This window comes from Bos indicus x Bos taurus, chromosome 24 (assembly GCF_003369695.1).
Source record: "Bos indicus x Bos taurus breed Angus x Brahman F1 hybrid chromosome 24, Bos_hybrid_MaternalHap_v2.0, whole genome shotgun sequence".
Taxonomy (NCBI): domain Eukaryota; kingdom Metazoa; phylum Chordata; class Mammalia; order Artiodactyla; family Bovidae; genus Bos; species Bos indicus x Bos taurus.
In genome coordinates this window covers 60,706,471-60,722,351 of record NC_040099.1, presented here as the reverse complement: position 1 = coordinate 60,722,351, position 15,881 = coordinate 60,706,471, and the positions used below count along the sequence as shown (strand labels likewise).

The 15,881-nt window shown below is 41.9% G+C and overlaps 1 protein-coding gene across 6 annotated transcripts in view; it reads left to right on the top strand.

Annotated features, from left to right (window-relative positions):
• Positions 1-15,881, top strand: part of PIGN (phosphatidylinositol glycan anchor biosynthesis class N) — a 105,069-nt gene that overhangs the window by 22,286 nt on the left and 66,902 nt on the right. For all 6 annotated transcript variants that reach the window (XM_027525614.1, XM_027525616.1, XM_027525615.1 and 3 more), the window contains 4 exons: positions 1,549-1,589; positions 4,940-4,999; positions 6,169-6,261; positions 6,938-6,993. In XM_027525614.1, coding sequence (XP_027381415.1) covers positions 1,549-1,589; positions 4,940-4,999; positions 6,169-6,261; positions 6,938-6,993 — 250 coding nt within the window. The remainder of the gene's footprint in view (positions 1-1,548; positions 1,590-4,939; positions 5,000-6,168; positions 6,262-6,937; positions 6,994-15,881) is intronic.

Genomic DNA, 15,881 nt, shown 5'->3' with positions numbered 1-15,881 from the left:
GTAATTGAATTTTGTTTAGCATGTTCACACGGTTTTGCCTCTACTATGCAATTTCATTGCTCTCCCCCACCCCACAAAAAACCCTTGTCCATTAGCAGTCGCTCCTCACTCCCCTCTCCATTGTATGTGTATAAATCATATTCTGTTCAGTTAGCTTATGGGCATTTGGGTGGTTTCCACATTTGGGCTATTTTACAATGATGCAGCGAACCTTTTTGTATGGGTATGTGTTTTTATTTCTCTTGGATAGATTCCTAGGTGAGTAATAACAGTCATATGTTCCTTATGTTTATTTTTCCAAACTGCCAAACTGTTTTCCTAAGCAGCTGCATCATTTTGTATTCCTATACTCTGTGTTAAATAGATTGTTTTTGTTGTTTAGTTGCTCAGTTGTGCCTAACTCTTTGAGACCCCACGGACCATGGCCCACCAGGCTCCTCTGTCCATGGGATTTCCCAGACAAGAATATTGGAGTGGGTTGCCGTTTCCTTCTCCAGGGGATCTTCCTGACCCAGGTATCAAACCTGCATCTCCTGCTTGGCAGGTGGATTCTTTGCCACTGAGCCACCAGGGAAGCCTGTTAATGGATTAGATTGGGTCTAAGTAGGAGCTAGGTTAAACGGTATGTTTGTACTTAGGAAACAGAACTTTACTTTGGCAGTTGATTTCAACCCACTCCAGTATTCTCGCCTGGAGAATCCTCATGGACAGAGAACCCTGGCAGACTGCAGTCCATGGGGTCACAGAGTAGGACAGACTGAGCTGCTAAGCACGTGCTGCTCTCACATTTGGAATTAGTGGTGGCAGGAGCGTCAGAGCCAAAAACGTTCGTGTATTTTGCAAGCAGCTGCCGTTACAAACGGAGAAGGCAATGGCACCCCACTCCAGTGCTCTTGCCTGGGAAATCCCATGGACAGAGGAGCCTGGTGGGCTGCAGTCCATGAGGTCGCTGGGAGTCAGACATGACTGAGCGACTTCACTTTCACTTTTCACTCTCATGCATTGGAGAAGGAAATGGCAATCCACTCCAGTGTTCTTGCCTGGAGAATCCCAGGGACAGAGGAGCCTGGTGGGCTGCCGTCTATGGGGTCGCACAGAGTCGGACACGACTGAAGCGACTTAGCAGCAGCAGCAGCAGCCGTTACAAAAAGGAACAGCTTAGATTGCCTACCAGACGGTCGGCTGCCTTAGTAATCGGAGCGGGACTGTCGCTGCTGTCGTGTGACAGCTGTTATCATTGTGCCTTTTGCTTCCATCTTTCCTTCCTTAGCCATTTGATGTTTTGAAACAATTATCCCCTAATGAGCATTTTGGAAGTTTAATAAACTATTACAGAAAACATCAAATATATTTTATTGAGTTACTCTTTTAAAATTCTAGTTTAAAAAAGTTTGCAGCTCTGCCTTTTTAGCACCCTTGTGGTTCATACTTGGCTTAAAATCGACTGTCCCAATACTTTGTTTTTCCATTGACCACCTGTAATAATAAAATAACTTCTTTTTTTTTTAATTCTTAACATCAGCACTTATGTTTATTTGTATCTTTCAGAATGGAAGTTGGAGAATTGGAAGAGACAAGATATTAATCAGGTATTCATTATATTTAATCATGTTCAAATTTAATTTTCTCTCCTATAAGAAGTTTAGAACAAAAAAATCTGGGAAAGAAAATTGTATTAAAGATGATAAAAGATTTTTCTAAAACATTTCATTTACTAAGAGAAATCCTGCTAGTGTGAATATTTTCACCCCGAGTAATCCTTTTTTGGCAAAATAAAGCAGCCTCAAATAAAACTGAAAGGAGAAGACTGCCTCCAAATACCACTGGCTAATTACAGACTTATGATGCAAATTGAAATGTGCACGCCTGTTACATTTGTGAGGCTTTTTTGTCATGGGCGCCTTGCTCAGTTGCTTTCAGCACAGATCTAATAAAACCCCGTGGTGGGTTTCTTTCCTCTTAGTGTGTCAGTTACTGTTTCTCTTTTATTAACACAAGTTTTATCTTTAATTCTACCCCCAAATTTTTACAAATGCAGTGGGAAAAAGTGACAAGAGTATATAGGTTAGAAACCTGACATTATGGGATCCTTACACTGTAGGAGACCTTACATCACAGGACAGTGCCGGCCAATCGAATAGTTAGACCGGCAGCCTCACCTTACATTATAGGAATCCTTACACCGTAGGAGACCTTACACCACAGGACAGCACCGGCCGATCGAATAGTTAGACTGGCAGCCTCACCTGAGGTAGGAAGCACATAATTTTCTTGTGCTATGTAGATAGCTGTCTGCAAGTGAAAGGCATGGTATCGTTGGTGTGTGTCCTCCAGAATGGCAGGAATATCTTACACCTCCTCCAGGTCACCTCACACGTTCACCTCAGAAGCTGGATTTCCTTACTGTGGAGGATTAACCAAGGCCTGGGGTCTCATTTTCAGCTGTGTGCTTACAGAAGCCTTTTCTTTCTCAGCATATTAAGAATGGTCTCATCTCTCCAGATGAATGCTTATTACCCAAGCAAATGAAAATGTGTAGAATTGGATAGCAGTCTATTAATTTGCAATAAAAACCACTGTCAGAGGGATAGGAATATCTTGAAGTTCATAAAATAAGAGCATGTATTATTTATAGCCAGACTGGATTGTAATCAAACAGTGAATGCCATTGCTCTCTGAACGCCGCTTCAGACCTGCATTAGATGAGAGTTCTGCAGTCATCCCTTCCGCCAGTGTCGTTCTGCGTCTGCAGTATGTTTAAGCCCTGTGCAAACATTAGCACTGACACTCAGCATTGACATACTAACATTAAACTTCATGTGACAGCTATAATGGTGAAGAAAAAAGAGACACAGTCCCTCCCCTAGGAAGCTTATAGTTTAGGAATAAGATAAATTTTACATTTATCTTTACTTATCATACAAATAAATGTAAAATTATAGCTGTGATAAGTGCAGCAGAGGAGGCCTGGGAAGCCATGAAGGCATAGAGCAGATCTGTCCGGTGGGCTGTGTGGTCAGCAAAGGCTTCCTGAGAAACTGAGGCCTGAGCTGAGACTGAGCCTGAGTAGAGGAGGCCAGGCCAGGGCAGGAGGCGGGAGCTTCGCAGGCCAAGGGGCAGCGGGTGCCCAGAGGTCTGGGAGGGGGCACATGCCACTTCAAAGGACCCTGAAGAAGGCGGGTGAACAGAGCACAGACACCGTGGTTCAGTGGGAGGCGGAAGGCAGACGCTGGACCGTGCAGGGCCTCGTGGGCCTGTGGAGTTCATCCTTAAGTTGGGGGAAGCCCTCCTAGTGTTTGAAGCCTGGGGGGTGGCATGATCTGAGGTTTTACGACAGGGTCGTCTCTCTGTTGGAGGACAATTCAGAGGCCAGCAGTGGAGGCTGGGGAAGGAGAGGGTGCAATCAGGCGGCCAGGGGTGTTGTCAGTTTTCTGTGAGATGGGGCTTGGTAAAGAGGACGTAGATGGTGAAAGTGAGACAGACTGAGAGCCTGGGACGAAACTCCAACTTTAAATGAGGGCTTGAGAAGTCAGCTCTGAATGTTCATTGGAAGGACTGATGCTGAAGCTGAAACTCCAGTACTTTGGCCACCTGAAGTGAAGAGCTGAGTCATTGGAAAAGACCCTGATGCTGGGAAAGATTGAGGGCAGGAGGAGAAGGGGACAACAGAGGATGAGATGGTTGGATGGCATCATCGACTCAAAGGATGTGAGGTTGGGTGGACTCTGGGAGTTGGTGATGGACAGGGAGCCTGGCGTGTTGCAGTCCGTGGGGTCGCAAAGAGTCGGACACGACTGAGTGACTGAATGAACTGAACTGAGAAAGTAGGAGACTGGAGACTCTAATTGCCGGGTTACAGAGACCCAGAGGGGGTGGTCTGCACAGTGCCGAGTGGTCGGATCATTATAATCACAGCAGCGTCTGCAGCTGCTGGTTAGTGTGGGATTATTACACACTAGTACTTTATAAATTGTCTCATTGGATCATGCCATAATTCTGTAAGGGAGAAACTTTTATTTATTTTTTAACTGACAAGGAAAACTGAAGCATTGGAGAGTTGAAATAACCTGCCCAAGGTCTCAGAGATCACAAGCAAAGTGTTTGAAATTGGGCATTCTGACAGCCAAGCACTTGATTGCCTGAAACATTATTGGGACTAATACAAAAGCAATCAATTAGATGTAGAAAATGGAGGTTATTAGTTCTGTAGTGAGTGCAGTCTACAGGATGATAAAGAGTGAAAACAAGTTAGAGCAGCCCAAGGACGGATGGGGAGGTGAGGCCATGGAGACTGGATGCGTGGACCGCTCTTCTGGACACTTGGACCTGGAGCTGCCGCTGCTGTTGCTAAGTCTCTTCAGTCATGTCTGACTCTGTGCGACCCCATAGACGGCAGCCCGCCAGGCTCCCCCGTCCCTGGGGTTCTCCAGGCCTCCAAAGCCGTGCTCGAGGACTTGTGTCTAAAGAGCCTCTTATCCTGCTTGATGCCTTTTTCTAGACGTCACTGACTGGCCAGCCAACCTCCTTCTGCTGTATTCTTTCTTTAATTAATATATAATATATGTGTATATATATATCTAGTTGAAGTCTACTTTTGCTGTTTATTTTCTGTCTAGTACGCATCCTTGTCATAATACCCAAAAACTGTTACATTAGGTGGTCAGGCTTTTAACTTGTAGAATAAGTGACTTTTCTGTTTTATATGTTTTACTTTGGGGGCTCCTAGTGATTTCAAATTTAGGTTTTCATACGTTCATGTACCTCTAGCAAATGACATTTTTTTAGAGATCAATATCTACTGTGCATGGAATAAGTATTTGATGATAATGGATTAAAATGGATATCATGGTTATCTTTCAAAATACAGTTATACAAATTAAATTACTTAATGTCCTTGTTGATCTGTCGCTGTCTTAGATTTAACTTCTTCTGTTTGCAGGCTGATGTTGCACCGTTGATGGCAGCTCTTATTGGAGTTCCCTTCCCTCTTAATTCAGTGGTAAAGAGTACAATTTTCTTATCAACTCTCAGAATAAAAGAAAAATTATCATACAGTAAAATTTACTTTTTATGTGCTTCTGAATCCATTTAAAGAAAATTTATTACAAAGATATTGCTGGTTTGCTAGATCAGTGCTCCAGAGACTCAGGACAAAGAAAGTCACTGCAGTTCCTTGGCAGAGCCAGTCTGCAGGGTCACCGACCCGCATCGTGCCTGTTGCACCGTCTGTTCCTTGACCCTAAAGCTTCAAATTCCAGTGTTTGTTAGCATTTGAGTGGTCCAGCCTGGATTACTTGTCTACCCTTCAGTATGGGAAGGCAGGGGACCTCGTTAGACCCACTATGCTCCATCTAATATCTCAGCTTCCAATGGAAATGTTTTTAAGATGGGAGCTGGATGCTGAAAACCTAAAAGACAAACAGAATCCATTCCCATCAGCCATTCTTTTTAGCCCTTCAGCTCAAAGTTTAAAAAAATAATATCATCTGCCTCAGAGCTCTGTCATTTGATCCCTGTAGTCATAAAGGTGTGTGTGTGTCTGTAACTGAAACCAGAGTTGCAGAAAACAGCCTCACTTTTACATACAGTGTAACAGTGTGGAGCTTCCCTGGTCACTCAGTCGGTAAGAAACCTGCCTTCAGTGCAGGAGAACCCGGGTTCGATCCCTGGGTCAAGAAGATCCCCTGGAGAAGGAAATGGCAAACCACTTCAGTATTGCCTGGAAAATCTCATAGACAGAGGAGCCTGGTGGGCTACAGTCTGTGGGGTCACAAGAGCTGGACAGATGTAGCAGCTAAGCCCTGAGAGCACACTCCTGTTTTCTTATGTCTTTTTTTTAGTGTGCTGGCTGTGGCCCGCCACAGTAGCGTTTCGTGTGTGCAGAGCATTTAGTGCACTGCCTGCCATATAGCAATCTTTTGATAAATTTTAGGTTTTATTGGACTTAATTCATCTCTTTTGCTTTATTTATTTTATTATATGTATTTTGTGAGAAAAGTAATAGAACATTTTTCAGTTACGATTTAAAAAAATATTTTTTAATTATTCTAAGAATTTATTTGTCCATATATCTTATCTCTATTGCTTCCCTTGTAAGTCTGTTTTGTTTTATAAGAATAACCTGAGCTTTGTTAGCGCTAATATTAAACCAGTGTTTATTATTTACAGGGAATCATTCCTGTGGATATGCTTAATACCTCTGATCTCTTCAAAGCAGAGAGCATGTTCACAAATGCAGTACAGATTCTTGAGCAGTTCAAGGTAAAACAAGAGCACACACAAATATGGACATGATTCCAATTTTAAAACTGAATGTATCTTGTGAAAATATTTGATTTTGCATTTTAAGAAATGATTTTCATTATTTATTATCTTTAAATTGTTTGTATTTGACTAGTGTCCTGAAGTTTCACATTTCTGAGATGCACTTTTCATGAATCAGTTTGAGGGTGTAGAATTAGCTCTGAGGAGCGTCCCGAATTGGTAGATATCACATATGCTTATAAAGACTACAAACCAAGTCTCTGTCAATGGACTCTGCCTTGTAGAAGTAGTTTTAGAGATTGCAGCATTTCATGTCGTTCTGCGTATATTATTATTTGCATTAACAACTTACAGAAATGACCATTTTACTGAAACTTGCTGCTATTCATAATACTGTTAATGCAGCATGACTTATTTTGTTTCCTAAGAGTTAAAAAGTATAGCTTAATTATATGACATTTTGCAGGCTTGATATACTTCATCCTCAGCGTGTTGTAATGGTACTATATAGCATTAACATTTTCTTTAAATATTTATGAAGTAGGATACTAACACAAAATTCCATTTATTTCTGTCTCTGAAGAACCATTTTAATGGATATTTGTATTTCGAAATGAAATTAGTTCATTTTTTCTCTCATCTAATATAAAATATTTTCACGCTTGGTTCCCAGGTAAAAATGACTCAGAAAAAAGAAGCTACTTTATCGTTTTTGTTTACACCATTTAAGTAAGTCTCTTATGTTTTTATTAACTTGTAGGAAAGAATTTTTCATTGAGTTTGAATGCTTGACACAATAGATTAGGTTCTTAGAAAATTCGTCTCTTTTGTGTACATTAGTGTCATATACCAAATGAAAGCCTCTTCTGTCGTTTTGCAAGTAATGAACCAGGTGCTGTATACCTTTGAGTGGCTCGTAGAGGGGATACAGGGGTGTAGAAAGACAGGAAGCATGAAGGAGATAAACTCAGCACGGCTTGACTGGGGAGGGGTGCGGCTCTTAGCCTGGCCGAGGAGGGAGGTGCTCATGCCATTCTGGCTTACAGAAAGAAAGGAGAGCTGGCGTGAGAGGTGAGGCTGGAGGCTACTGAGCTCAACTTGCATTTGAAGATACATGAATTAGTTAGAAATAGGGATTTGGATCTCAAGATAGAGATGAGAGTTGGTTAGGAGGATATCGGAGCCATCAGCATAAAGATGGGGTGGAAACCATTGCACGTGTAGGAGGCCTAGGGTGAACGTATGAAGTGAAAAGGCCGATGGTCTACTTCTGGGAAACACTGACAACTGCTTGGGCAAAGAGAAGAGCAGGTTTTGGTGGGGAGCAGATTGTCCCATCCCAGAAAGATGTGCTTTCCTTGAACTGGGAACGGGGTTATTTGAGACAAAACCTGGCTGACCCACTCGGGTGGGCGCCTCCTGGGGCGTCGTGTGCAGTTAGCAAGGATTCCCATTGAATTAGGAAGGATTTTTCTCTTGACCAAAATAAATACAATTTGTTTCAAATATGGGTAGTAGGGATGTGATTGCGTGACTTCACTGGAGTCGTTTTTGACAACTTACACAGCGTGCTAAGTTGCTTCAGGTGTATCCGACTCTTTGCGACCCCATGGACTGTGGCCCACCAGGCTCCTCTGTCCATGGGATTCTCCAGGCAGGAATACTGCAGGGGGCTGCCATGCCCTCCTCCAGGGGATCTTCCCAAGCCAGGGATTGAACCCACATCTCCTGCATCTCCTGCATTGGCAGGCAGGTTCTTTTCCACTAGCACCACCTGGGAACCCATCTTCTATGGCACTAGTGTGTGCTGAGTCGCTTCAGTTGTATCTGACTCTGCAACCCATGGACTTGAACCCGCCAGGCTCGTCTGTCCGTGGGATTCTTCAGGCAAAAACACTGGAGTAGGTTGCCATTTCCTTCTCCATATAGCAATAGTGGTCAATCCTAAAGGAAATCAACCCTGAATGTTCACTGGAAGGACTGATGCTAAAACTGAAACTCCAGTACTTTGGCCACAGGATGCGAAGAGCTGACTCACTGGAAAAGACCCTGATGCTCGGAAGGATCAGGTCAGGAGGGGAAGAGGACGATACGAATGAGATGGTTGGATGGCATCACTGACTCAATGAACATGAGTTTGAACAAACTCAGGGAGATAGTGAAGGACAGAGAAGCCTGGCGTATATAGTTCACGGGGCTGTAAAGAGTCAGACACGACTTAGTGACTGAACGACGGCGTTTACCCTTGGAATCACGTAATTACCAGTCAGCATGGCAGCTTGCTTCTGTGCGTGCGTGTGTGTGTGTGTAGGGGAGCAAAAACAAAGCGAAATTAGGATTTCACAAGTCAAAATTAATTATATAATATAATGATATATATAATAATGTTAGTGAAATATTATACTAATTATATATGTCAAAGATAGAATTATCATTTGAAGAGTGTCCCTAGCTGTAAGGTCATCACATATGCTTATAAAGACTATAAGCCAAGTCTTTATCAATTAGAATTAGAGTTAGAATTCTAATCCACCAATTGGAATGTTCCCTATAGTATATTATATAGATATCATATGCATCTGTTTATTAATAACACAGTAGTATAGTCAGACCTAACTAAATAAATAACTAAATAAATATTTTATCAATTCTTGGTATGAAGAAAATACACAGGACGTTGAAAATAACAGCTACCTTAGGTCAGCAACCTTACAAAGACTTACCAGGGAGATGCTCTTCTGCAGGAGGTTCAAATGCACGTTGCCTGATTTCTTCCCCTCGGCCCGGGAGCTGACCGTGACCTTGCCCTGCTCTGAAGCTCAGCACCTGCCTGGCAGCCGCTGCTAGCTTTGTGTCAGCTGGGGACCTGACAGAAGGGCTGATTCTCATCCATTGGCTCACCCATCCTGCCTGCAAACTTTTCTGGCTGAAAAGCACCACGTGTCAAAAGCCTGCAGCATGACCAAAAAAGCCCAAGATAAAATAAAAAATTAACTTACGAGGAAATAGATAGTTGAAGGAATAGCAAAGGACGAAAAACATTAAAGTCTTGAAATCCTCATAAGTATCTGAGAAGCTGTTTTATCCATAAGACAAAAAGTGGCTCAAACTTTACAAAAGGAGGAGTATACGGTGCATTGTTTAAAAATGGGAAATGTGTCTAAAACCTCATGGAATGATAAATTGTACAGGAATGAGGAAAGGGGAGGCCAGTCTTCCAAATTAGAACAGCAAGTAGACCTCAAATGAAGTGAAATGGATTTTCAGTAATATATGGATTGATGAGGAGCTAGAGGAAACACTAGAAGTCATCATTTCTTCATCCCTCTTGCAGTGGAAACTTTAGGAAAAGGAAACATTTGTTTACAGTGTGCGACAACCGAAGATGTGACGTGATTTGGAACAACTGAGGGAGACGACTTGGTCAGAGCAGACATAGGGAGGGGTTCATTTCTGTATTGGGAAGCTGAGAGTTGAGAATGATGGGGCAGAGATTTATTGGTTGTCATTATGCCCCTCTGTACTATTTATTGTTATTAAAAATTATATTTGTGTATATATATGTGTGTGTGTGTGTGTGTGTGTGTGTAAGGCACTTTCAGTTCAGTTCAGTTCAGTCTCCCAGTCGTGTCTGACTCTTTGCGACCCCATGGACTGCAGCACACCACGCTTCCCTGTCCATCACCAACTCCCGGAGCTTAATCAAACTCATGTCCATCGAGTCGGTGATGCCATCTAACCATCTCATCCTCCATCATCCCCTTCTCCTCCTGCCTTCAATCTTTCCCAGCATCAGGGTCTTTTCAAATGAGTCAGTTCTTTGCATTAGGTGGCCAAAATATTGGAGTTTCAGCTTCAGCATCAGTCCTTCCAATGAATATTCAGGACTGATCTCCTTTAGGATGGACTGGTTGGATCTCCTTGCAGTCCAAGGGACTCTCAAGAGTCTTCTCCAACACCACAGTTCAAAAGCATCAATTCTTCGGTGCTCAGTTTTCTTTGTAGTCCAACTCTCACATCCATACATGACTACTGGAAAAACCATAGCCTTGACTATATGGATGTTGGTTGGCAAAGTGATGTCTGCTTTTTAATATGCTATCTAGATTTGTCATAGCTTTTCTTCCAAGGAGCAAGTGTAATTTAATTTCATGACTGCAGTTACTATCTGCAGTGATTTTGGAGCCCCCCAAAAATAAAGTCTGTCACTGTTTCCATTGTTTCCCCATCTATTTGCCATGAAGTGATGGGACCAGATGCCATGATCTTAGTTTTCGGTACGTTGAGTTTTAAGCCAACGTTTTCACTTTCCTCTTTCACTTTCATCAAGAAGGTCTTTAGTTCTTCCCTTTCTGCCATAAGGGTGGTGTCATCTGCATATCTGAGGTTATTGATATTTCTCCTGGCAATCTTGATTCCAGCTTGTGCTTCATCAAGCCTGGCATTTCTCATGATGTACTCTGCATATAAGTTAAATAAGCAGCATGACCCATATATAGCCTTGACGTACTCCTTTCCGGATTTGTAACCAGTCTGATGTTCCATGTCCAGTTCTAACTGTTGCTTTTTGACCTGCATACAGATTTCTCTCAGGAAGCAGCTCAGGTAGTCTGGTGTTTCCATGTCTTTCAGAATTTTCTTTAGTCGTGTTCAACTCTTTGCTACCCTATGGACTGTAGCCTGCCAGGCTCCTCTGTCCATAGGATTCTCCAGGCAAGAATACTGGAGTGGGTAGCCATTTCCTTCTCCAAAGGATCTTCCCAACCCAGGGATTGAACCCGTGTCTCTTATGTCTTCTGCATTGACTGTTGGCTTCTTTACCACTAATGCCACCTGGGAAGCCCAAATATATTAATATATATAGCTTTTATAAAATATAATTTAAAAAGAAATAAAAAATAGAAAATCCCCTGGTGGCACAGTGGTTGGGGCCTGGTGCTTCCCTGATGTGGGCCAGGCTCCATCCCTGTCGGGGAACTAAAAGTATGCAAGCTGTGCAACGCAGCAAAATAGATAAGTAATAAAAATGGTGAATATTAAAGTGATTTAAAAGATAGATACTTTAATCATTGGCATGAATCATAAAGTCATGCAGTCTATGGGCACAGATAAAAAAGAAGTTTCTTCTTTCATATAAATTTTAGAATCATGTTCAGTTGTATATAAAATTCTTTAGTTATTTTAATATACTTAGGAAGCAGTTGGAGAGAATTGACATTTTTTACAGTATTGAATATTATTTATTTATATCTTCTGTTATATCCCTAAGTAAAATTTTATCATTCTTCACCCAATATACATTTCTCATTATTTTATTCCTAGATATTTTATTTCTAAATATTATGAGTAGTATCCTGTTTTTCGTATTACAGATGCTCGGTATACCAGGAAAAACAGTTATCATCATTTATCATTTGAGTACAATGGGTTCTTTAATTTTCTCTATTCCAATGAGTTTTTTTTCATTTCTACACATCTGTTTCAGTCACCTTTATATATTCACCTAATGTCAACACTGTCTGCTTTGAAACTACAATATAATTATTGGCACATAAACATTATAAAAGATGAAAGTATACTGAGGTTACACATTCTTTTTGTACAACAGAGCTTCCCTGGTGACTGCTGGCAATGTGGGAGACCCGGGTTCAGTCCCTGGGTTGGGAAGATCCCCAGGAGAAGGAAATAGCAACCCACTCCAGTATTCTTGCCTGGAGAATTCCATGGACGGAGGAGCCTGACAGGCTACAGTCCATGGGGTCGCAAAGAGTCAGACAGACTGAGCGACTATCAGTCACTCACTCAGGTTCTTGTTACAAGTAATTGTTCAATGAAATCCTTCCTTCTTGAATAAGTACTGTATTTCTTTTTTTCTTCTTATAAATATATTGTTCACTCATTGGTACGTGTGAGAAAATTTATCTCTGAGGTATTGAGAACTGAAAATTCAGTCTTGAGATTTTGCTCAGGTGATCAATTTCACCAGCATCACTAGATTTTGGTTTATTAATGTCTCTTTACCATTCTTCCGTTGTCTTATTTAGTCTTTTTTAGCATGAGTAACTGATGAATAATGTCATAGTTCTTAGGGTGATGAAATAGTAAATGTATCATCAAGATTCAGAAACACAAGATTGCTAGAATCTTACATCTTAAACTTGTTAAAGGGTCCAGTGGATCCACATGTTCCCTGGTGGCTCAGTGGTAAAGACTCTGCCTGCAGTGCAGGAGACCCGGGTTCGATCCCTGGGCGGGGAAGATCCCCTGGAGGAGGGCATAGCAACCTACTCCAGTCTTCTCATCTGGAGAATCCCATGGACAGAGGAGCCTGGAGGGCTGCAGTCCATAGGGTTGCACAGAGTTGGACACGACTGAAGCGACTAAGCAGCATTTTATTCTGTTATTTAAAAGTAAGTAAATTTTATTTTCTTATATATTTTAAAGACCTCCAAGGAAGAATAAAAATCATGAAATGCTCATGACAGATAGAACTGCTCAAAAAAACCCCTCAAAACTAAAATTGGGTCTAATGGACCCTGAGGCTATGCCTAGAAGTGACCAGCAGGTGGGGCTGCATGACTAGAAAAAGTAGTTTGCCTGCGAAGATGACTTGGAGGAAAAACATACCCTATTTGAAAATTGTGTACTATAGAGGCCAGAGTAAAAAAAAAAAAATTAAAAAAAATTCCATGAAATAAGAAAGGTCTCTTAAGAGATAACATAGGAAAAAATGGAGACGGGAAGGAGACATTATATTGTGCTGTGTGCTTTTGCCGCTTCAGTCTTTGCGACCCCCTGGGCTGCAGCCCACCCGGCCCCTCTGTCCAAGGGATGCTGGAGGCGGCTGCCATGCCCTCCTCCTGGGGGATCTTCCCAACCCAGGAATTGAACCCAGGTGTCTTTAAGTCTCCTGCATTGGCAGGTGGGTTATCCACCTGGGATAGTATATTAATATCTTGCCATTTGAAGCCAAAACATTTTGTTATATATTTTACTTAAAAATCACCATATAAATTCAGGGAGCGGAAATAAATGTTAAGAAAATATTTCAATATGTTTTTCCACTAAAATAATAAAAGATATATATTTTTTTACATTTCTTTCAGTCTGATACAGATTAAAGGTCCTCCCTTAGACCATTTTTTTTTTTTAAACCAGCGAAAGGAGTTTATCTTGGAATAGCAGAGAATTGCAACTTGGGACAAGCAGACAATGGTGAAGCGTAGGCGCACCTGTAGAGCGGAGGAGGGGCGTGCCCAACGGAAGGGAGGGCTCGGGCAGGGCTGCGCGGCTCCTCCTTGGCGGCGGGGCGGCGGCGCGCTCTTGCTGGGCCGGGAGGACACCTTTCCTCCTGCCCGGCTCGGCGAGCAGCGGCCAGTGATCGGGGCTTCCTTCACTTAGATGCTATTTCCTTTATTCATTTTCATGCTGCTCTCAGAAGTGCCTCAGTTTAGTTGAAAAAAAAATTATAAGGATTATAAGGGATAGTTGTTCACCTCAGGGTATTTTAATATTAAGGCTTCAGTCGTTTCTGTTTCCATTGTTCCTCTGCTGCTGCTGCTGCTGCTGCTGCTAAGTCACTTCAGTCGTGTCCGACTCTGTGCGACCCCATAGACGGCAGCCCACCAGGCTCCCCCGTCCCTGGGATTCTCCAGGCAAGAACACTGGAGTGGGTTGCCATTTCCTTCTCCAATGCAGGAAAGTGAAAAGTGAAAGTGAAGTCGCTCAGTCGTGTCCGAGTCTTTGCCACCCCATGGACTGCAGCCCACCAGGCTCCTGCGTCCATGGGATTTTCAGGCAAGAGTACTGGAGTGGGGTGCCATTGCCTTCTCCACATGTTCCTCTAATACTTAGTAATACTTCATTTGCTTTAGCTTTAAAAAAACTTCTCATTTCTACCTTAGAGCAAATTTAAATATTGGTTTTAATGTGAATCTTTCTACCACTTCATCTGTCTGACTTACTATTTACTGTAAGTGTAATTTTCTACCTTAAACTCAAAATAATCATTAAAAGAGTAACTTTTATACATCGTATACCTACATAGGAAAATATTTACCTTATTGTGACATGAAATATAATATAAGCTTCTACATCATTGGTCAGTCTAAAGGAATGCTGATTGTTCTAGAAATAATTTTTATCCCGCTTTTTCTGTCTTTGTCTTCTTGATAATGTCCTTTAAATAGATATTCTAAAAAAGAATGTTCTAAATATCATTAGGTAGATCTCTAAAGCAAGTGAAATATCTTTGTAATAAAAATGTGAGTGGATAAGATGTAATACTTCAAAGGGTAGCCTCTTAAAGCGATTTCACTCTCCAAATACTAGTTTACCCTGAAAAACTGATGATGAAATTCGTGTTAATCCTGAAACGTGATTTAGTTTCTTCTACAGCATTCAAACAACTACATGAGAAGAATGGAACAATAGCAAGCACAGCAAAGAAACGTGCACAACTAATATTTATATTCTCTTTTACTTTTTAGCTAAGCTTAACATGTTGATAATAGATTCTTTTAAAACTTGATGTTAAAGTTCATCTCCCCTCTTACCAGGACTTGGCTTCTGTTTTTTTATCTGAGTTTTCCACGTATAAATTCTTCTTACAAAACTCCTCTCATTCATCTTCAGACTTCACTTCAAAATCTGTATTAAAGTAGGTAAAGTAATTCCAGATAGCTTTCTTTTCATGTCTTTTTTAAAAATCCAGAATGAACGTCGTATGTTTTTATTCTCTTGTCTTTTAATTTATTTTATTCTCTTTAGTCTTTATTTGTTTCATTCTCTTTTGGGTCCCCAAGTCCTGGCTGCATGGGCTGCCGCATTTTTGTCTCTGTAGTCTGGTCACATTGCCGGGGGTTTGCTGGACTCTCTGGGTCTCAGCAGCGGCTGTCTGCCCAGGCTCTCAGTGTTTTTCCTGGTATCGGGATGTTCAAAGGGTCACAGTTTTTAGAATGTTGGTTTCCTTCTGTGTGGTTTTCTTCTCTCTAGGCTCCCAGCTCTTCAATTCTTGATGGTCTGCTAGCTCTCCAGTACCTTTAAATTTATTTATTTTTAAAAATTTTATTTAAAGAAGGTAATCGGAGGCTAGTTACAACACTGTGTTGTCTCTGCCATGCCTCAGCAGGAGTCAGCCACATGTATGTCCCTCCTCTGGAACCCTCCTCCCGCATGCCACCCCATCCCATCCCTCTAGGTTGCCACAGAGCCCCAGATTTGAGCTCCGTGCGTCAGACAGCAAATTCCCACTGGCTGTCTAACTTCCACACGGTGATACATGCGTCTCCATGCTGCTCTCTCCGTTAGTCCCACCCTCTTTTGTTTGGTCAGGCTTTCAGATTGTTACTGGTGGGAGCATTGGCATGCCTGAGTTTTTCCATCAAGCTGTGGTTAAATTTTAATGTTTTAATTATTTTATTTAAAAAATCTGGCTCATCAAATATGAATGAGAAAGTAATGCATCTCCACAATAAAAAACCACGCAGATGACCACGGGACGTCCCCGTGCCTGTGCTCCGCCCTTCACAGCCTTTGCTCCCGTGGGCAAGGCTGCAGCCTCTCATGTGTCTGTAGGTGCATCTTGAGTGCACACGTACGTCTGTGTATATATCCCT